This window comes from Martes martes (assembly GCF_963455335.1).
Source record: "Martes martes genome assembly, chromosome: 14".
Lineage (NCBI taxonomy): Eukaryota > Metazoa > Chordata > Mammalia > Carnivora > Mustelidae > Martes > Martes martes.
Window position 1 is genome coordinate 12640235 of NC_137902.1, and position 17583 is coordinate 12657817.

At 38.9% G+C, this 17583-nt stretch overlaps 1 protein-coding gene across 2 annotated transcripts in view; it reads left to right on the forward strand.

Annotated features, from left to right (window-relative positions):
* Window positions 1-7277: 7277 nt before the first annotated feature.
* RAB11FIP2 (RAB11 family interacting protein 2) overlaps window positions 7278-17583 on the forward strand; it is a 39124-nt gene continuing 28818 nt past the window's right edge. The window contains exons 1-3 of one of the 2 annotated variants that reach the window (XM_080822572.1): window positions 7278-7321; window positions 13834-14276; window positions 14989-15457. In XM_080822572.1, the coding sequence (XP_080678698.1) occupies window positions 13907-14276; window positions 14989-15457 (839 nt within the window). In that variant the 5' untranslated portion in view covers window positions 7278-7321; window positions 13834-13906. Of the gene's footprint in view, window positions 7322-7615; window positions 8242-13833; window positions 14277-14988; window positions 15458-17583 lie in introns of those variants that run through there. The other variant, XM_080822571.1, reaches the window with a different exon arrangement.

A 17583-nucleotide genomic window follows, 5' to 3' on the forward strand; every position in this document is an offset into this window, starting at 1 on the left:
AAGGAAAGTTGAGTGAATGTCTGTATCCAGGGAACTTTGGAGAAAAATCTTGTCTTAGAAAATGTTGCCAGCCCTTGATTCTTGAAGTGCCTAATGCACGAGATGTCATGAAGCCAGTTTGCTCTGTTCCTTTCTAATGTCCAAGTGCATATAGAAAAGGAAAACAAAACTCCTCAAAATTACAAAGATGATTTGGCAAAACTTTAACTTAGAAATTCACATGATGCACTTCATACTTGGATGGGAGTGGTCTTTTTTTTTTTTTAAACTTCAATTTTTTTAAGACCTCAGGTTATAAGAGCACAGTTATAGGCACAAATTACACAATGTAAATACTTCGTCCTCCTGCATAAGCTTGCTAATCAACCACCATAAAACACAGTGGCTCATGGATGTCAGACTATTTGGAAGATGTTCTAGGTAATCTGAGGTCCAAGTCTGGTGATAAAAAAAATTTATAGCCACAATTTTATTAAGGAAGAATTTAAGTTGCTCAAGGTCATATAAGCCATTAGCTGTTTGAGTCAAACAACTTCTCTCAGTTCAATGTTCCTTCCATTATACTACTTAACTTCCTGGAAGCAGGTGTTTCTTTAGGTCTGCATTGCCAAGCTAAGTCCTACACTTAATTTTGTATCATAAATGATGATTCCGATAATTAGAAAGTGATTATAATACAGTCTTATAACAGGCCTTCTCTATATCCTAACCTGTAAGTGCTCTGAAGGTGACCTAATTTGGGCTGGGTAAAAGATAAGCACCCAGTTCCAAGCCAAAACTATCTTTATTATCAGATATTCAGATGAATTGGGGCGCCTGAGTGGCTCAGTGGGTTAAAGCCTCTGCCTTCAGCTCAGGTCATGGTCTCAGGGTCCTGGGATCGAGCCCCACATCGGCCTCTCTGCTCAGCAGAGTGCCTGGTTCCCCCTTCTCTTTCTGCCTGACTCTCTGCCTACTTGTGATTTCTCTCTCTGTGTCAAATAAATAAAAATCTTTAAAAAAAATATGACTTAAAAAAAAAGATATTCAGATGAACTAAAACATTGTTCTGGCTGGTTGAAAACTGTTTGGTAGAAATGGTATAAAATCTTCTGAACAAGAAGAGTTGGATCTATCCCTCACAATGCAATTCCCCATGCCACCCAGCCAGGCTTTGTGTAATACACACACACACACACACCATAGATAGATAGATAGATAGATAGATAGATATCTTAAATACTTCTAAAGCCCTTTGCTTTGTTTAGCATAGATTAAACAAGTAGAAAAGGAGAGACTACTAGATTATTAGATCCGATGTAGGGGGAAAATAAACATAACCACCAAATGTTTTGCCAACTGCCCACTAGTTTAATGTGCTCCAAATGAACATATATATTAGTTCCAGAAATACTACAATTCTAATCCCTTATTATTTGTTTAAAAATCCTTCATCTTGGATTTTAACTGAAAATGAAAAAATGCTAGCGTGTTTACAAAGTATAAAGGTGGTAAATTTACATAACTGTGGTAAACATTACTTACATATTATATTACTTACATATATATTCTGAATAATGGAACATTATTCAGAATTACCCCATCTCTGTTAACCTCTACATATGTCTGCCTATACAGGTTGCAAAGTTCTAGGAGATTTCAGAAAGGCTCATCATGATGAGACAACTGAAATGTGAAATATCTAAGTTGCACAAAATTTTCTTCCATAACGATAATCTTTGCTCTTCAGTACTTTCGTATATACGTAAATTTATTTGATTTTATATATAAATATAACTATATAAATTAATACCTATGAGATATACTTAAAAATATATTGTAAATTATACATATGTTAATAGTGCATATAGTATAAAGAGATAGCAAATAGTATATATGTTGTTATGAGTTAATGGATATTATATGGCATATATAAAATGCATAATTTATAATACATATTACATTGTATGTCATATCTATTACATAATACATATTAGATGTCATACACATTATATATAAATAGTACATATTTACATATATGCAATAATATACATTATATAATAGACAAATATATATAATAGATATAAAGGACTTTGAGAATTCTGAAGATAGAAGGGAACCCAGTGGCACAGAAAGATGATGACTTGTCAGGATTACAACTGCTCAGTTGCAGACCCAGGAATAGAGTATAGATCTGATGCTCAGACCCGTGGGTTTCCCACTACCTACCATTCACAGATTCCTAATAATTTCACTGCCAGTTGTCAAAAAAAAGGCAGGATTATGAAAAAAAAATCCCTGCACATGTGCATAGGAGACACGTACAGGTATCTCTGAAGCATTCTTTATGATAGTGAAAAATTGCAGACAATTTAAACATCCTTTGGAAAGTAAAAGAGCAAATGGGGCTTATTCCTCTGGTCCAATACCATGGAACAGTTAAAGTAAATCAATTCATGCTCTGTGCATTAACATAAATTTTTTTGAGGGCACAAAAATTGCACAACATGATAGTATGAGAGCATGAAGAGGAAATTAAAAGGCAGCCACACAAAATATTCTGATGTGCAAATACCTATTCTCTTCCATAAATTTCTACCCTCCTCAGTTAGCATGTCTTCATAGCTTGAAAAGGCTACAACTAATATGAATAGCAATTATGTTTATTACAAGTGAAAAGTTTAAGTCTTTCCAAAACCACTTATACTTATGTGTAATTTCTTCCAAATCTTGAGCTGTTAGTGTCAATTTCCTCATGCAAAGCCCATTAATCAAAGTTATATTTACTTCCTTTCTGTGATGATCATTTTCACTTGGGAGAGAGAACTCTCAAGACATTTGGAAGATTTTTTCTCTTGAATTAGAAGATCCTTTATTAATAAGTTACATAGAAAGGGAAACTGCTTTAGTATATTGACCAAATTCAATTAAATTAAAATGCCATTTTCTTCTTCATGTTGTAGATGTACTACTTAGAATTATTAAATATTATAGAATGCTTTAGTGGTTCTTATTGTAGTCTCTTATTTTACAGTGAAGAAACAAGGTCTAAGGGAGGAAAATTACTTCCCTAAAGAGATGTAGCTAGTTATAGGCAGACTTGGGATTAAGACCCAGGTTGCTGACTGGAGTTCTTTATATTATACACCACACTGTTTCTCATGCACCACAAACTGTGTCCATACATTGCACGATCCCAGAAGACAAATCAATCAATTCATTGATGAAAGCAAAATGATCATCAAACCCCCCCAATTACTAGCTTATTGTGATTGTAGTTTCAAATCAACATGCCAAATACCCTTATTTTTTTTTGACTGGTTATGTGAAGATTAATCTATCTGTTTATGTATCTTTAACATAACTCTGGAGTTTTGCCATCGGTATGTAAGTTTTGTATATATTTGGGTTGAAATGTGTGTGTGTGTGTGTGTGTGTGTGTGTGTGTGTAATTGAAGTCTGAAGATCATGATGATATTTCGGGAAAGCTTCTTGTTGCTCTTATGTCTCTGAACCTCCAACTGGAAAATAATTAGTATCTGTTATGTAATGTACATGGGAGTGACTTAGTGGGTTATTTAAACACTAAGAACACTATAATTGTCCTACAATCGATTCACAAGGTACAATTTTAGAGATGCTGATGCCCAAAGGGAGAAATCTTTCACAGTGCTTGGAACAAGTCTCCTTATGGGACTTGACTTAAAGGTGCATCACTTAGTAAATATTTTCAACTGGTGAAATCTTCCACTATTGGAGAATAAATGTTGACTATTTTTACTTTCTGGTCAAATTGTTCTTACTCATTGCAACAGGCATTGTAAGAGTCTAAAATTAGAAATTTCAGTATTTTACTCCTTTAAGATGTGTTATCTTCCCAAGCCCTGGTATTTGGTTTCCCAATACCAAACATCTCTGTGTGTGTCATTAGGCATAGGCTATGGGCAGGTTAAAATAAGTGACTCTCTTTAACTCCGGTATGTTGCCTTTATGTATGCAATCCTTCTCCCCCTTTTAAACTACTGTCCCTGTGTATCTTAAAATTAGTAAGTAGGATTTTTAAAACTGTTAGACAATAAACATTTTGCAGAACCACTTTCATCCCAGACCTGATATAACTGCGATTGTTTCTCTCTCTGAGCCAACCACATATTTCATGCACCTGACATGTTTTTACTCTTAATAAACAATCAAAAAAGAAAAAAAAAACACGTTCTTATAGGAAACGACTTCACTTTTACAATGTAATTCTGGCTTCTATTTAGCTCATTTTTGTTGCTGTTGTTTATTTTCTTCCCTGAGGCAAAAATATGCTATTTTCTTATTCTGGCTTACAAACATTAGGTCATAACTTCTGATCTTGCCAGAGAGTAAATCTAAAGAATTTTGGCTCCAGCTAGGTTTCAGGGAAAACTCAAAAGAAATGTAGGTGCTACAGGAGATGTTATTAATTCTAGTTGTTTAGCTCTTGCCTTTAGAGTACTCCCTGAATTGTGTTGGAGGAGTATGTTATTGTGTTGCTGTAGACTGTTGCTGCCAACTCCCACCCTAGAGATAACTATATTTCAGAGATGAGTGAAATGATACTTGCAAACAAGTTTATAATCATTAATAAAGCTTACCAAACAATTTAAGTTCTTTAGAAATACACATCCACTATTATAATTAATTGTGTATTATTTATTGAATTACAACCTTTAATAGAGACAGGAACACTTTTAAAAATGCAATTTGTGAAAATTCTAAACTGAAATTTGTTTTCATGATATTTATTTTGTTTTTGTAAGTTTCAGGTGTCAAATCATTTCTCTCTGGAGATGCTGGTTGAATTTCCACCATTTACCACTCAGTACACTCTTTAAAAATCCCTAAGAATATTTTTCTTTAAAGTTGACAACTGCCCACTCTGGGATCCAGATGCTATATTCACAGTATGATGATGGTTTTGTTTTATTTTCCACACATGGCCTTTTCATGCACTGTGTCTCAGAGATGGAAAATTCTGCTTCTTTTTTTTTTTTTTTCTAATTTTGATAGTATGCTCTTCCTAGATTGACCTAAAATCAGGTCTTTTCATTCTAGATGGATTATTTATGATTTATCTGTAGTTCGTTTCCCTGAAGATTCTGGTGGTAAACTAGTCCAGTGTCTCTTTTGGGAGCACCTACTTCATGCAGAACTCACACCAGCCACCGTGTGCAAGCAGCACTACAAAACTAGGAGTTTCCAACATGAAAGGAAACCTATAGACACTAGCAAGTATCAGTGGGTCCCTGAAAGAATATGCTAGAATCTGGGTGCTCTTTGAGGTTTGTTTGTTGCCATTTAGTGTTAGTAAAGTACTTTCCTTCCAGAAGACTAAAATAATATAGACGGTCATCCCCTCCCCCACTGAGGTTCTTCAATGACTGATCTTCTGACACAAATATACTGGGGACTCGCATACCTCCACTCAAAAATTTTTTAATGAATAGGCCCTTATTTGTCAGTTTTAAGGGCTGCAGCTAGTACCTTTTAAGCATGGGACACTGAGGAACATGGAGAACATAATGTCTTCAAATGGAAAAGTTTTGAAACTTGCCTAAAAATAATAAACACCCTACCTTATTTTTATGGGCATTGTTAGTTGGAAAAGTATATGCATATCTATCAAATTGTTTTACTCTCCAAGTTCATCCTATAAAGGGAGAAGAGGCATTAAGTCATTCAATAAGCTGAGTACCTACTGACCGCTAGGCACTGTGAAGGGATGATCCAAGAAACACAAGGCAGTCCAAAGGATTTAGAATTTCCTTGGGAAGATAAGACATGAGCAGAAATAAATTTAAAAAAAGTAGTCATATAAATGTCTCTTGTAATTGAGAAACAGAGGGGCAAAAGGAGACTCAGTGCCACACGATGCTAGGAAATGTGCATTACCCCAGAATACTCCTCCAAGCTATCTTAGTCACAATAAAATAAAATAAAAAGCTATCTACAGTCCAATAGCCATTTTATCTACAATGCATGGACAAGAGATGGAGGTTTCCAGAATCTCAATTTCTTGCCTCAGGAAGCGAAGTGCCCATCACAGGCTACATACTCAATTTCCAGCAGAGGCAGGACACCCCAGCAAGTCTCCTGACTCATCAGCTATTACCCGTACTTTCCCCACTAGATCTGGTTAGTACAGGAAAAGCTCGGGATTAACACATCACCATTTCCTTCTCTTAAAAAACCCCCTCCTTTCCAACAGCACTGGTGTCCATCAGGTTGTGCCCTCAGGTGCAGGTAAGGCAACAGGCTGTAGCCCTTGGTGAAGGAGAATCGTGTCTGGGTTTGGCTTCGGAAGGGGGATGGTCTACCAGAGGCCCAGGAGCCCAGTGGACAGTGAGCGCTCAGAGGGTGTCCTCGACACAGTCTTCTCGGCCTTGAAGAAACTGAGTGTCGGGAAGGGAAATGACGTGTCCAAAGTCACACAGACTGAGGATGGCGGCAGACATGGGGTAGGAACCAGGTCTTTTGATTCTAGCCCAGCGTCTCTCCCGATCTTTTTAAATTCCTGTGGTTTTGGGGGGGAGGGCTCTTTTATCTGCTTGCCTTTCTTCTTCCATTGCGGGTGGGGGATGTGTTTCCAGCGAATTAGCGAACAGTGGGTAAGGAGTTGGGGAAAAGCGTGTTTTCGGTCCGGGAAGAAGACTGACGCACCCCGCCACCATTTATCTAACGCCCGCTCCGTACCAGGCTCCAGGCATCAGGGTACAGCCAAACCGTGTTTGTTTCCAAAGACTGAAATCGGGTCTCTCCCTAGACCGGGCAGGCCCGGGCCTTGCTTGCCACCACTCAGGAGCACTCCGCCGCTCCCCCTGGAGCCCCCCGGCTGGCCTGTGCAGGCCCCACGTCCCCGGGGCCCAGCGCCGTGCCAGGGCCCAGCCGCGCCCGCGAAACCTAGGAGGGGCACCCAGCCCTGGAAGCGGAGCTCGCGCAGCGCGCCCCCGGTCGTCACGGCAACCAGGGAGGCGCTGACCCCTGACCCTGCGGCCCCGCCCGGCCCCGCCCCGTCGCGTTCCCGAGATCAACATGGAGAAGGCCAACCCGGAAGTGCCGCCGCCGCCGCTGCCCGCCGGGTGTTAGGAGCAACGGGCCGGCGAGGCCGAGCCCCGTGCCCGCCGCCCTGCAGCCCGCGGCCCGCCGGCGCTGGGGCGGCCGTGTCCCCTGCCCCCTGTCCCGCTCCACGGCCAGGCGACCCACCCCCGCCCCCGCCCGAGAGGAGGAGCCGAGGCGAGGGGGAGGAGGGGGAGGAGGAGGAGGAGGGAGAGGGAGAGGTTTGCGAGAGGGAGCCAGGCCGCGCGAGCCGCCGGCGGTTCGTATTACCGGGGTCGGAAGGAGGAGCCGGGCCGGGCCCGCCGACGGGCGCGGGCGGGCGGGAGGCGCGGAGGAGGCGGGGCGGCCCGGCCGCGAGGAGACAGGCGTGGGGCCGGGGGGCTGCGGGTTTGGGCGGGAGAGCTCTAGGCGGCGGGGCGGGGGGCGCCCTCCCTCCCCCGCAGCCCTCCGCGGGGCTCTGGCGGCCAGGCCTCACCTGTCCGCAGGCCCAGGAGCCGCCCGCCGCCGCCCAGGGCCCGTCCCCGCGGCCGGCGGCGCGTGAAGGTGCGGACGCCAGGCGCGGGGGTCCGCGCGGAGGCCTGGGCGGCGTGGCCAGGGGATGGTGGGCCCCTGGGCTTCTGCAGCGGAGAGGGCACCCCCCAGAACGGCCGTGCCCCCGGGCTGCCCCAGCGAGGCGCTTGACAGTGAACCCTGGGGAAGTTGGGCAGCCGTGAGTTTGCCTGTCGCCGTTAAGTGCCCTTAGGATGCAGTGATTAAGGAATTAGGCTCTCCCTCCGGGAGGGGCACTGCCTGCGCTTGAGAACTCCGTGCAGAGAAAAAGGACAGAATGATGCTGTCCGAGCAAGCCCAAAAGTGGTTTCCTACCCACGTGCAGGTCACAGTGCTCCAAGCCAAAGATCTTAAGCCAAAAGGCAAAAGTGGCACCAATGACACATACACTATAATTCAGCTGGGCAAGGAAAAGTACTCCACCTCTGTAGCCGAGAAAACCCTGGAGCCAGTGTGGAAGGAGGAGGCCTCTTTTGAGCTACCTGGTTTGCTAATGCAGGGGAATCCAGAGAAATACATTCTTTTCCTCATAGTTATGCACAGGTCCCTGGTGGGTCTGGATAAGTTTTTAGGACAGGTGGCAATCAATCTCAATGACATCTTTGAGGACAAACAAAGAAGGAAAACAGAGTAAGTTATGTAATTTATTTTGAATTGGGGAAGATTAACTCTTATTTATGGATATTGTGTTCTTGGAAATTATTTGTATAGCTGGGGCATTGGTTTTTGCTTTGAAATATGACCTAGTTTTAAGCACCCTATCTGCACGAATCTGAAGTGAAAATAGCCCTTGTGAAGAAATATTTTTTAAATGGAGGCGTTAATGATCCATTACTCTCTTATTTTTGTTTAAGGTAAACATCTTAAATAATTGAATATTTTGCACTGTAAACTGACATTGTTTCACTACTTATAAGAGGACTGGATCACATTGTTGATCAACCAAAACTTAACATGTGTTCAGATTGTTGTGATCATTAAAATTACAATGTTCCAGGAAATGGAACATCAGAAAATTAAATCTACCAGTATAAGGTCTCATATTGAACTCTGAAACTGTCAAAAGATAAATTACCAAATTTGGAGCTCAGTATTTCATTGCAGCTTTATAAACACAAGTTGGCCTTTATTTTAGCTCAACCATCTTTCAGGGTCAGTACATCTTGATGGAGTCTAATGCTGTTAAAAGAAAAATTTTAAAGTGTGTACAAACATTCTCAACCTTGAATAACATTTTTCTGTGAATTTACAACGTATTGGAGTTAGTGTATGCAGAATTAGTTTTGTAAAGCCGGCGTGTTTAGACTGTTCAGTGCTCTCAGATTGGAGACAGTGATTCAGTTCTTGTGATGAAGTGATTTTAATGACATCTTCACTGCAAACATGACCTTTAACCTACGACTTTAAAGCTTAGGATAGATATATTCTCATTTAAAAAACGATAATATAAATTAGCACTTAGATATTATGTCTTAAGTTGAAAAATAATATGTTTTTAGAGATTGGTATACTCACCCTTCCTTAAACCTATAATTATTCTGATCTGAGAGAACCTTAAGATTAACGGAATTAATGAGAGAAAAATACAGGTTGAGTTTATAAGAGGACATGAAGTTTCCAAGGCAGCTTTGGTGTTTCTTTCAATCATAATTGAAATTTATTTGGCCTTTAAAAACTTTTGATAATGGTAACTTTCTTGAAGTTCATGTTAACTTCTTATATTTTAGAACAAGTGTCACTTAATATTTTCTGTACACCTTCCTTTCATTAGAGTTTTTAGTAGATTTTTTTAAAAAATCAGGACCTCATGTAAGATTTAATACATGAAGGGTAAAAGGGTAGAGAGATAAGTACTAGGAATGCAGGAGGGAAAATGGTAAATATTTAATTAGGAGATAACAATATTTTAAGAAAAAGGAGAGAAAAGTTTCAAAAAATGTAAAGTTAAATGTATTCCGATGATTTTTGATAACTGTTTGTTACCTCCCAAATGGCATTGTTTCCTCTGAGGAGTTTTTCATCAAATTGAAGCTGAAAAGTGGATAATCACTAAATAATTTGCTTCAAATCACCAATTTTGGATGACACTGACTCTCTAATATTTAAAGTGCTTTGAATGTAAACTTTTAAGTATATTGTGATTGCAAATTTTATCTGCGTTTTTTGATACTTTTTATGTTAATAAATGACTTATTACAGGCCTTTTCTAAAATCTAAATTTTCCGAGTGAAAATAGGCCCAACTGTGAATTCAGAGATTCAGAGGATGAAATGAGCTTTTAAAATTTGGTCTTGTTTTGCTCCTTATCTTTGGCAGCGTCCAAATAACAGTATATTTGGCCGTAAGCAATTCTCCTGTCGTGGTCTCCCTAAAGAAAATCTCTATTGGTTACTATATAAAATTGATTAGAACTTTCAGGGGGAAAATGCTTTAAAATGTTCTCAACAGGGCTTGTGATGTTATTGCATGCAAAGTGATTTTCAGATGTTACCAAATCCCATTTTCGTTGTGGATAAATGAGGACCACATATTTGATGAGATGTCTTTATTGGTAATATTTCTAGTTTTTTAATATATTTAATAGCTTCCTTTTCCAGCACAGCTGTGCATGTGGCACAGTACGAGATGAACTTGAGCCACCGGTGTATTGCAAGAAAGATATTTAATATTCTGCACAGTGCTGAGCCTTGTCGGCATATCCCCAAGTGCTTTTTAGAAAACTGGTATGAGTGATGAAGGCTACCAGCTGATTTAGAAGTCCCATGAAACTGCTGGGTGTGACACTTTATACTCTTGACACTGAAGACAAGTATTTACAGCTTGTCTTCCAATTGTGTCATGATAGGCAAAGAAGTGTGATGGCTAAAACTATTACTTTACTTATTTTTATAATTTGAAATTAAATGCCTTTCTTTCTTTTTTTTTTTTTTTTTTTAAAGGCAAGGGGAAGGGCCTGAGCCAGAACATTTTGAATGGGGCATGGAAAGAGAACTTCTGTATCTCCCACTTTTATGAGTGTCTGGGTTGGTTCTGGCATGAGATTTAAGGAAATAATACAATGTTTAATAATAGAATGGTAAAATTGTTCATGCTGTTATGTAATATCTATTGATTTTTTTTTTTACAACAGGAATGGGTGATGTGTTTTGGGGTTGGTTTTTTTTTTTTTTTTTTTATGCTCATGAAAACTAATAACAATCAGAGTCCCTAGAGTTAGGTATGACTCAAACACATGCAGATTTTGGGACTTTTGTGTGAGTCTCTGCAGTGCACCTGTGTCCTGGCCTCTGGCACCCTTCCTGCCAATCTTGTCCCGTTCCTGACCACACAGCACCAATTGCTTGGGAATAGTTCCCACATGTGTGGTGGTTTTTGAACATGGACCTGTGCCCACTAAAAATTGAACAGAGGCCATATACAGTTTAAAAACAGCACTCCAGAGGTGAAAAAAATCAGCATTAATCCCCTAAGCCCCAAATGCTGTGTCTTCATTCTATCTTTTGAAGCCTGGGAAAACAAGTGCTATCTCCGGGACGGTTTTTGACGGCCTCATTGAGACTTCCCCATCATACCACTTTCAAAACAAAGCAGCTAAAGTAGTTTGTCATGCCTAAATTTTAAGTTTTATTTATTTGTTAAAAGTTCTTTGCAGGTTTGTGTGTGTGTGTGTGTGTGTTTTTTTGTTTTGTTTTGTTCTTTGTCTTGAAGTGTGGGGGAGGATGGAAAAGACACTGTATTTAGAGTTTGTATTCAAAGACTGACTTGCTTGATTCTTTAAAGCTTACTTGAGTTGTGTTCCCTACCATAAAACAAAACGACACAACACACACACAGAATTGTAGCCTGGTTGTGTTAAGAGTATAGTTTTAGCAAAAAATATTCAAGAAATATTTATCGAGCGCAAGGCAAAGTGCCTTCAGTGAGCTTACCCTTTGGCAGTAGAAAACCTGCATTGCCTTCCTCCTTGGTTGTCACTGCCTCCTGATTGAACACAGAGTCCTGTAACACATGGCCAGCCCTGCCTTTAACCTTATTAACATATGTGGTTCATCAAATAGTAAAGAACTTCTATTTTCATGCAGATGTTATTCATCAACTTGGAAATTTTCCTTATTGACTTTAATCTGACATGGGGATGTTCCTTAGCCTTTGTGCCTCAAGTCCCTCATCTGTGAAAAATGGATGTTAAAAGTACATGAGTGATTTGGTCTTATTTCTGAAATTCAATGAGTTTTGATTACTCCTCCTTCCATCTATTGGGTTATTGGTTTATTTTTTTTCTCAGATTTGCTTTGATTTGTTATATACATGGAAGAGGACATACTTGGGTTTTTTTTGTTTTTGGTACACTTCTTCCACAGTGTAGTCATTATTTTGTGTAAAGCCTAGATGTTACAGAGTATTACCCATGTACCATCCATCAGAAGCATTTTCTCCCATTGAAAATGGCTTTATTTTCCAGAACTGGGAATTAATAACTGGGGGTATAACCTTGCTTTTCAAGTGCTAAATTTATCTTGTTCAAAGTTCTCTACTCCACAGAGTTTATTGCTGTCATTTCTCATTTCTAGTCCCCGTGTCTTCAGATTTCACCGTTTGCTTCAAGGGCTTTTCTCTAGTTAGGGTCTTGGGATAATGCTTCCTACTAGAAAATAGTTTATGTTTAAAAAACTGCTTGTTTTGATGCACCTAGATCTTAATTGCTTCAAACTAATGAGGAAAATATTTCTCTTGTGTGTTACTTGCCGAGATGGAACTGGTATGGATGTTGTGTGCCAGTTTTCTCTCCTGCCTGGAAAGGCCCATGAACTAGTCTTCCACCTGATGGATAGTAAACATAAGCTTCTGGCATATCTTCCTGGTAACAAGGAGAGAAAGTACTAATGTAAAATTAGATCAGAGTTCCTTTGTAGCTAAGAAAATTTGTTACACTCGATTAGAGCCATATTTAAGTAATAACCTGTCTGCAGGTTATGCTTCATTGTTAAGTAATGTGAAAACACTATAGAAACTCTTTCCTAGGCTTGATTTTGCCTTTTTTTTTTTTTTCCCTTGGCTGTTTCCCTGTGGAATAACCACTTGTAACACTGACCCCACCAGAGGCTTTCTCATGGATAAAAATACTATGAACAAAACCAAAATAAATTTGGCTTATATAGTAGCCCCCTTATACCCACAGGGATACGTCCCAAGACCCCCGTGGGGGCAGAAGCCGTGGCTAGCACCCAATCCTAAATATACTGTGTTTTTCCCTGTACGTACATACCTATGATAAAGTTTAATTTTTAAGTTAGGCACAACAAGAGATCGGTAGTACAATAGAACAGTTATATACTGTAATAAAAATAATGCAGATGTGGTCTCTCTACCTTATTGTCCTCTACTCACCGTGTGGTGATGTGAGCTGATAAAATGCCTCTGTATTGAGACGAAGTGGGGTGAATAACGTAGGCTTTGGGACGTAGCTTTAGGCTACTACTGACCTTCTGAGGGTATGTCAGACCGAGGATCTTCTTCTTCCAGAACACGGTTGACCGCTGGTAACTGAAGCCAGGGAAAGCGAAACCGTGGATAAGGGGGGACTACTGTAAGATCATTGACAATGGGCAGTGTGATTCAGCGAACTGAATGAAAGCACAAGATTTGGCTCCAATTAAAATAATTTTTCTTTGGTGGTGTTACAGTAGCAATAGTAAACGAAGCAAATAGATTCTAACAGGAAGCATTTAAGCTTGCTTTTTCAAAAACTTCACAGGGTTTGTGACTATTTGTCACTTCCTACATTTTACTCATTTTTCATATTTTATTCAGGAGAAGGCTTTGACCCACTTTATATGAATCTAAATTACATCTTATGTAATTTTCACAGTTAGCAAACTATAATGCAGTGGTCTCCGATGTTAACAAGATTCTTTCAATAGATTTTACAAGAAGAAAAACGGGCTAAATATTTAATTATTAAAAATGTGGTCATTATTGTATAATGCTTGAGAGTAGAGTGTTGATGAATTCTTTCCTGGCCTTTACTTCAGTGTCTTTTAACCTGAACAAATGTTCTTAGGCCACTAGCAACACTTATGTCAGATGGATACATAATAGCTCTCGTGCTTAGTTTGCCTTGATGTGGAATAGCTTAACCTAAAAAGCTCTTTGTATATACCAAGCTCATATCCTTTCTTCCTTACGTGTTACAACCCAGTTTTTTTTTTCCTTCTCTTTAAGGTGGTTTAGATTAGAATCCAAACAAGGAAAAAGAGCCAAAAACAGGGGTGAGATCAAAGTCAATATTCAATTCATGAGGAACAATATGACAGCAAGTATGTTTGACTTATCAATGAAGGACAAAACAAGATCTCCTTTTGCAAAATTAAAAGATAAAATGAAAGGTAGAAAAAATGATGGGACATTTTCGGATACGTCTTCTGCAATCATTCCAAGTTCTCACATACCCGATGCCAGTACTGAATTTTCAAGTGGTGAAATACAGATGAAATCCAAACCAAAAAAGCCTTTCCTTTTGGGTCCTCAGCGACTCTCTTCAGCACATTCAATGTCTGATTTAACTGGGACCCACGTATCTTCTGAGAAACTGAAGTCCGGCACCATTGGTCAGACGCATCTTCTCGGGCGGCAGATAGATGCCTTTGGAGCGGTTCCAGAAAGTGGTAAGTGACGCTATCTAATTGTATCCTTAGTGATCCGAACTACCATTTTTATTTTTAAAGTCAAACTTACGAAGTTAGAAAATGAAAATGGCAATTTCTTGGTAGTTTCTAAGTTTAGTTGTCAACTCTTTATTGAGTGCCGGGTACACTCAAAATTGGTAAGTTTATTAAAGGCAGAATTTGTCTGTATTCAGCATTGTGTTTATATTATTAAATGATAACAAAAATGAGTCCCAGTTGCTTTTCATGGCCTGGCGTCTTTTTTTAACTGCTGTTTCTTTGGTCTTGAAAGCCTGAAGCATAAATAAATATTCCATTTAATCAGAAAGTTCCTATAAAAAAAATATTGTATGTTCAAAAGTAGCAAAGTATGTTTAATGCTAATGATGAAAAAAGTCTTTGGAAATTTATAGCACCATTGTGCCCACCAGAACCTCTAATTTTGACATTATAGTTTGTGTATGTGATTGTTTTTTTCTGAGCTGAGTCAATTCCTGATTGTCTAGCAATATGCTAATTATTATTAGCCTACATACTTGAGACTGCTATGCTTTACCATTTTAAGATTGTTTTCCTTGATTATTTTAAAGGTTAATATCTTTAAATAGCTAATTGCTCTCATTCTAAAAGCAGCAGTGTGCACACAGAATGTGTCAACTAGTGTGATGTAATGTGTCACTGATTATGTACTAACTACAAAATTGTTTTGCAGGAAGTCTCAAATCTCCACACAGAAGAACATTAAGCTTTGATACTTCTAAAATGAACCAACCTGACAGCAGTGTGGATGAAGGTGAATCGTCTTTCGGAAGACAAAATGACCCATTTACAAATGTGACTGCTTCATTACCCCAAAAATTTGCAACACTGCCAAGGAAGAAAAATCCATTTGAAGAAAGCAGTGAATCATGGGACAGCGGCATGAATTTATTTTCAAAATCAGTTGAAGTAAGAAAAGAAAATAAAAGAGAGAGAAGGGAGAAAGTTAGCCTGTTTGAGAGAGTGACTGGAAAAAAAGATAGCCGAAGATCTGATAAACTTAGCAATGGGGGATCTGATAGCCCTTGTGACTTGAAATCACCTATTGCATTTAGTGAAAATCGTCAGGACTATTTTGATTATGAGTCAACTAATCCGTTTACAACAAAATTCAGGGCTTCAAATATAATGCCATCTTCAAGGTAAGCCTAACATGGGGGAAGTTGTGCTATTTTGAAAAATACTGTACTTGAAAGTATCAAATATCCCTTTTAAATACTTGAATGTTTAAAATTCCTTTTATTTGAACAAAATTCTTATCTTATTTTTATAATTAATTAAGGAACCAGGCAACATTGCATACATCTTTGGAATTGAACTTTTTATCTTAGAAGGATAAAAGATTCTTAATCCCCACCCTAGTCTGTCTCTACTTAAGTGAGCCAGAAACGTACTGAAACTTACGAAGAGAACCGTGCGTAGCTTTTGGTGACACATGGTGAGAGTGAATCACCACTGGGTGTTAATTCAGGCCAGAAATTAGGTGATATGTTATGTTTCTAGATATTGTTTTCCAGGGATTAGTTCAGGGGCTCTCTGGAGAGGATTAGTGGACCAATAGCAGCCCATGGGCTGTTCTTTAAGAAATACTGGCTTAGGTTAAGTATTAATGATTTTCGTCGTAGGTGTTAACTACCTTTATCAAATGTCTATTTAGAAGTAGCTTTTGTTTGTGAATGTTTACTGGAATTTTGTGACCCCGTGGGTACTATAAATATATCAAAGAGCTTTCTATATGATGACTTGTGGTCATAGCAATAATCACTATCATGATAAAGATTCGATTTTCAAAATCATAGTTCGCAGTTACACGTATAACGGTACTTTTCTTCTTCCTTAGTGCAAGTTGGAACTGTAGATCTTTGAATGAGATTATGGATTTTGCAGAGGTGAACGGTGGAATAGCTGATTAAAGAAAACCTAATCAAAGAATAAGATGAATTTATTGGAGTCCTAAGCAGGATAGAGTGTTTGCCGTTGAGTGTAGACGTTTTTCCCCAAGGCAGTACTGTATAGGATACTGATCTGAGTGGGAATCCTGGCTCAGTAGCTCTGGGACCTCTGTGAACCTCATCGTCTCCATCTTTGAAACAAGGAAAGGAATACCTGCGTGGTAGGATTGGGTGATGATAAATTATAAATCAAGTACATGGTATAAAGCCAGTGAATGGTGGCTGTTACTGTGTTTTATATACTGTCATGTCATCTTTTATTCAAAAACAGTGCCTTGTTTTGTCCAGTCATTCACAAAAGAATATAGTATTAACAAGCATCCTGTTAGACGGTGCTCTCCCGCCTGTCTTCTGACTTTCTAAAGATGGGTTAAAGTATGCATTTAACATTTTCAAGGGAAACGTGTATTTCTTTCATTTTCTTTTAGCAGTAAATATTTGCTGTGGCTTTAAAAAGTATTGTTCAGTTTTCTTTATAAACTGTACTCCAAAAAATGCATTTTTATCGTGTGGTATTAATGTTTTAATTGAAGAGTCCATAGTTTTGTTATGCTACTCACATATTTTCTGTTGGTGTTTCATATAGCGTAGTCTACATATTGTCTTAAGTCCTAAATTACAGAGGTAAATAGAAATGTATTTTTCTCCCTTTGCTAAACTTTTTTTTTTGAAGAAAATAATTAAAAATAACTGTGCGATAACTTGGAGATTGGGTAAGTTAAATAATTTTAAAGTCAAAGAAAAGCAAGAAGAATGGGAACTGGTAAGAAAATAATGTTTTTACATCATGGAGGCATGTGGAAAAATAAGTATTCTCAAATCTTTAATTTGCCTCTCCTTGGGCTGTTCACGTGGATTGCTGCGGGCTTTAAAAGTGAGTGTGGCATCTTGCCAGATTTAGGCTTTGTTCAGGTGACTTCAGGACAAATGCTGATTCTTTGAAAATTAGAGCTATTTCTTGATAAATGCATAAAATGCTTGCAAATGTGTAAAAAGCAAGATTTTTAAATATGAAGTCTTTCTCTTCTTCGTGTTCTTTGGGATGCCAGGTATGAGGACAACATTGTACTCTTTCCCTGTGTGTTGCAAACCATGTTCGTGGTAAATACATTTGCAATTAAAGGGTCGCTCTAATTTACAGTGTAAAAAAAAGAAGGATTGACTCTTAAGTAGATCAAGGAAGAGAGTGCAGTTCAAAGTTCTGGAAAGCAGCTTAATCTTGAGTGGAATTTGGGAGGATACAGTCGAGGGAGTTTCGTCTGTCCGTGACCGTGACCGTGTGTTCCTGTTTCTCCTGCTGACATCAGCCCTCAGTG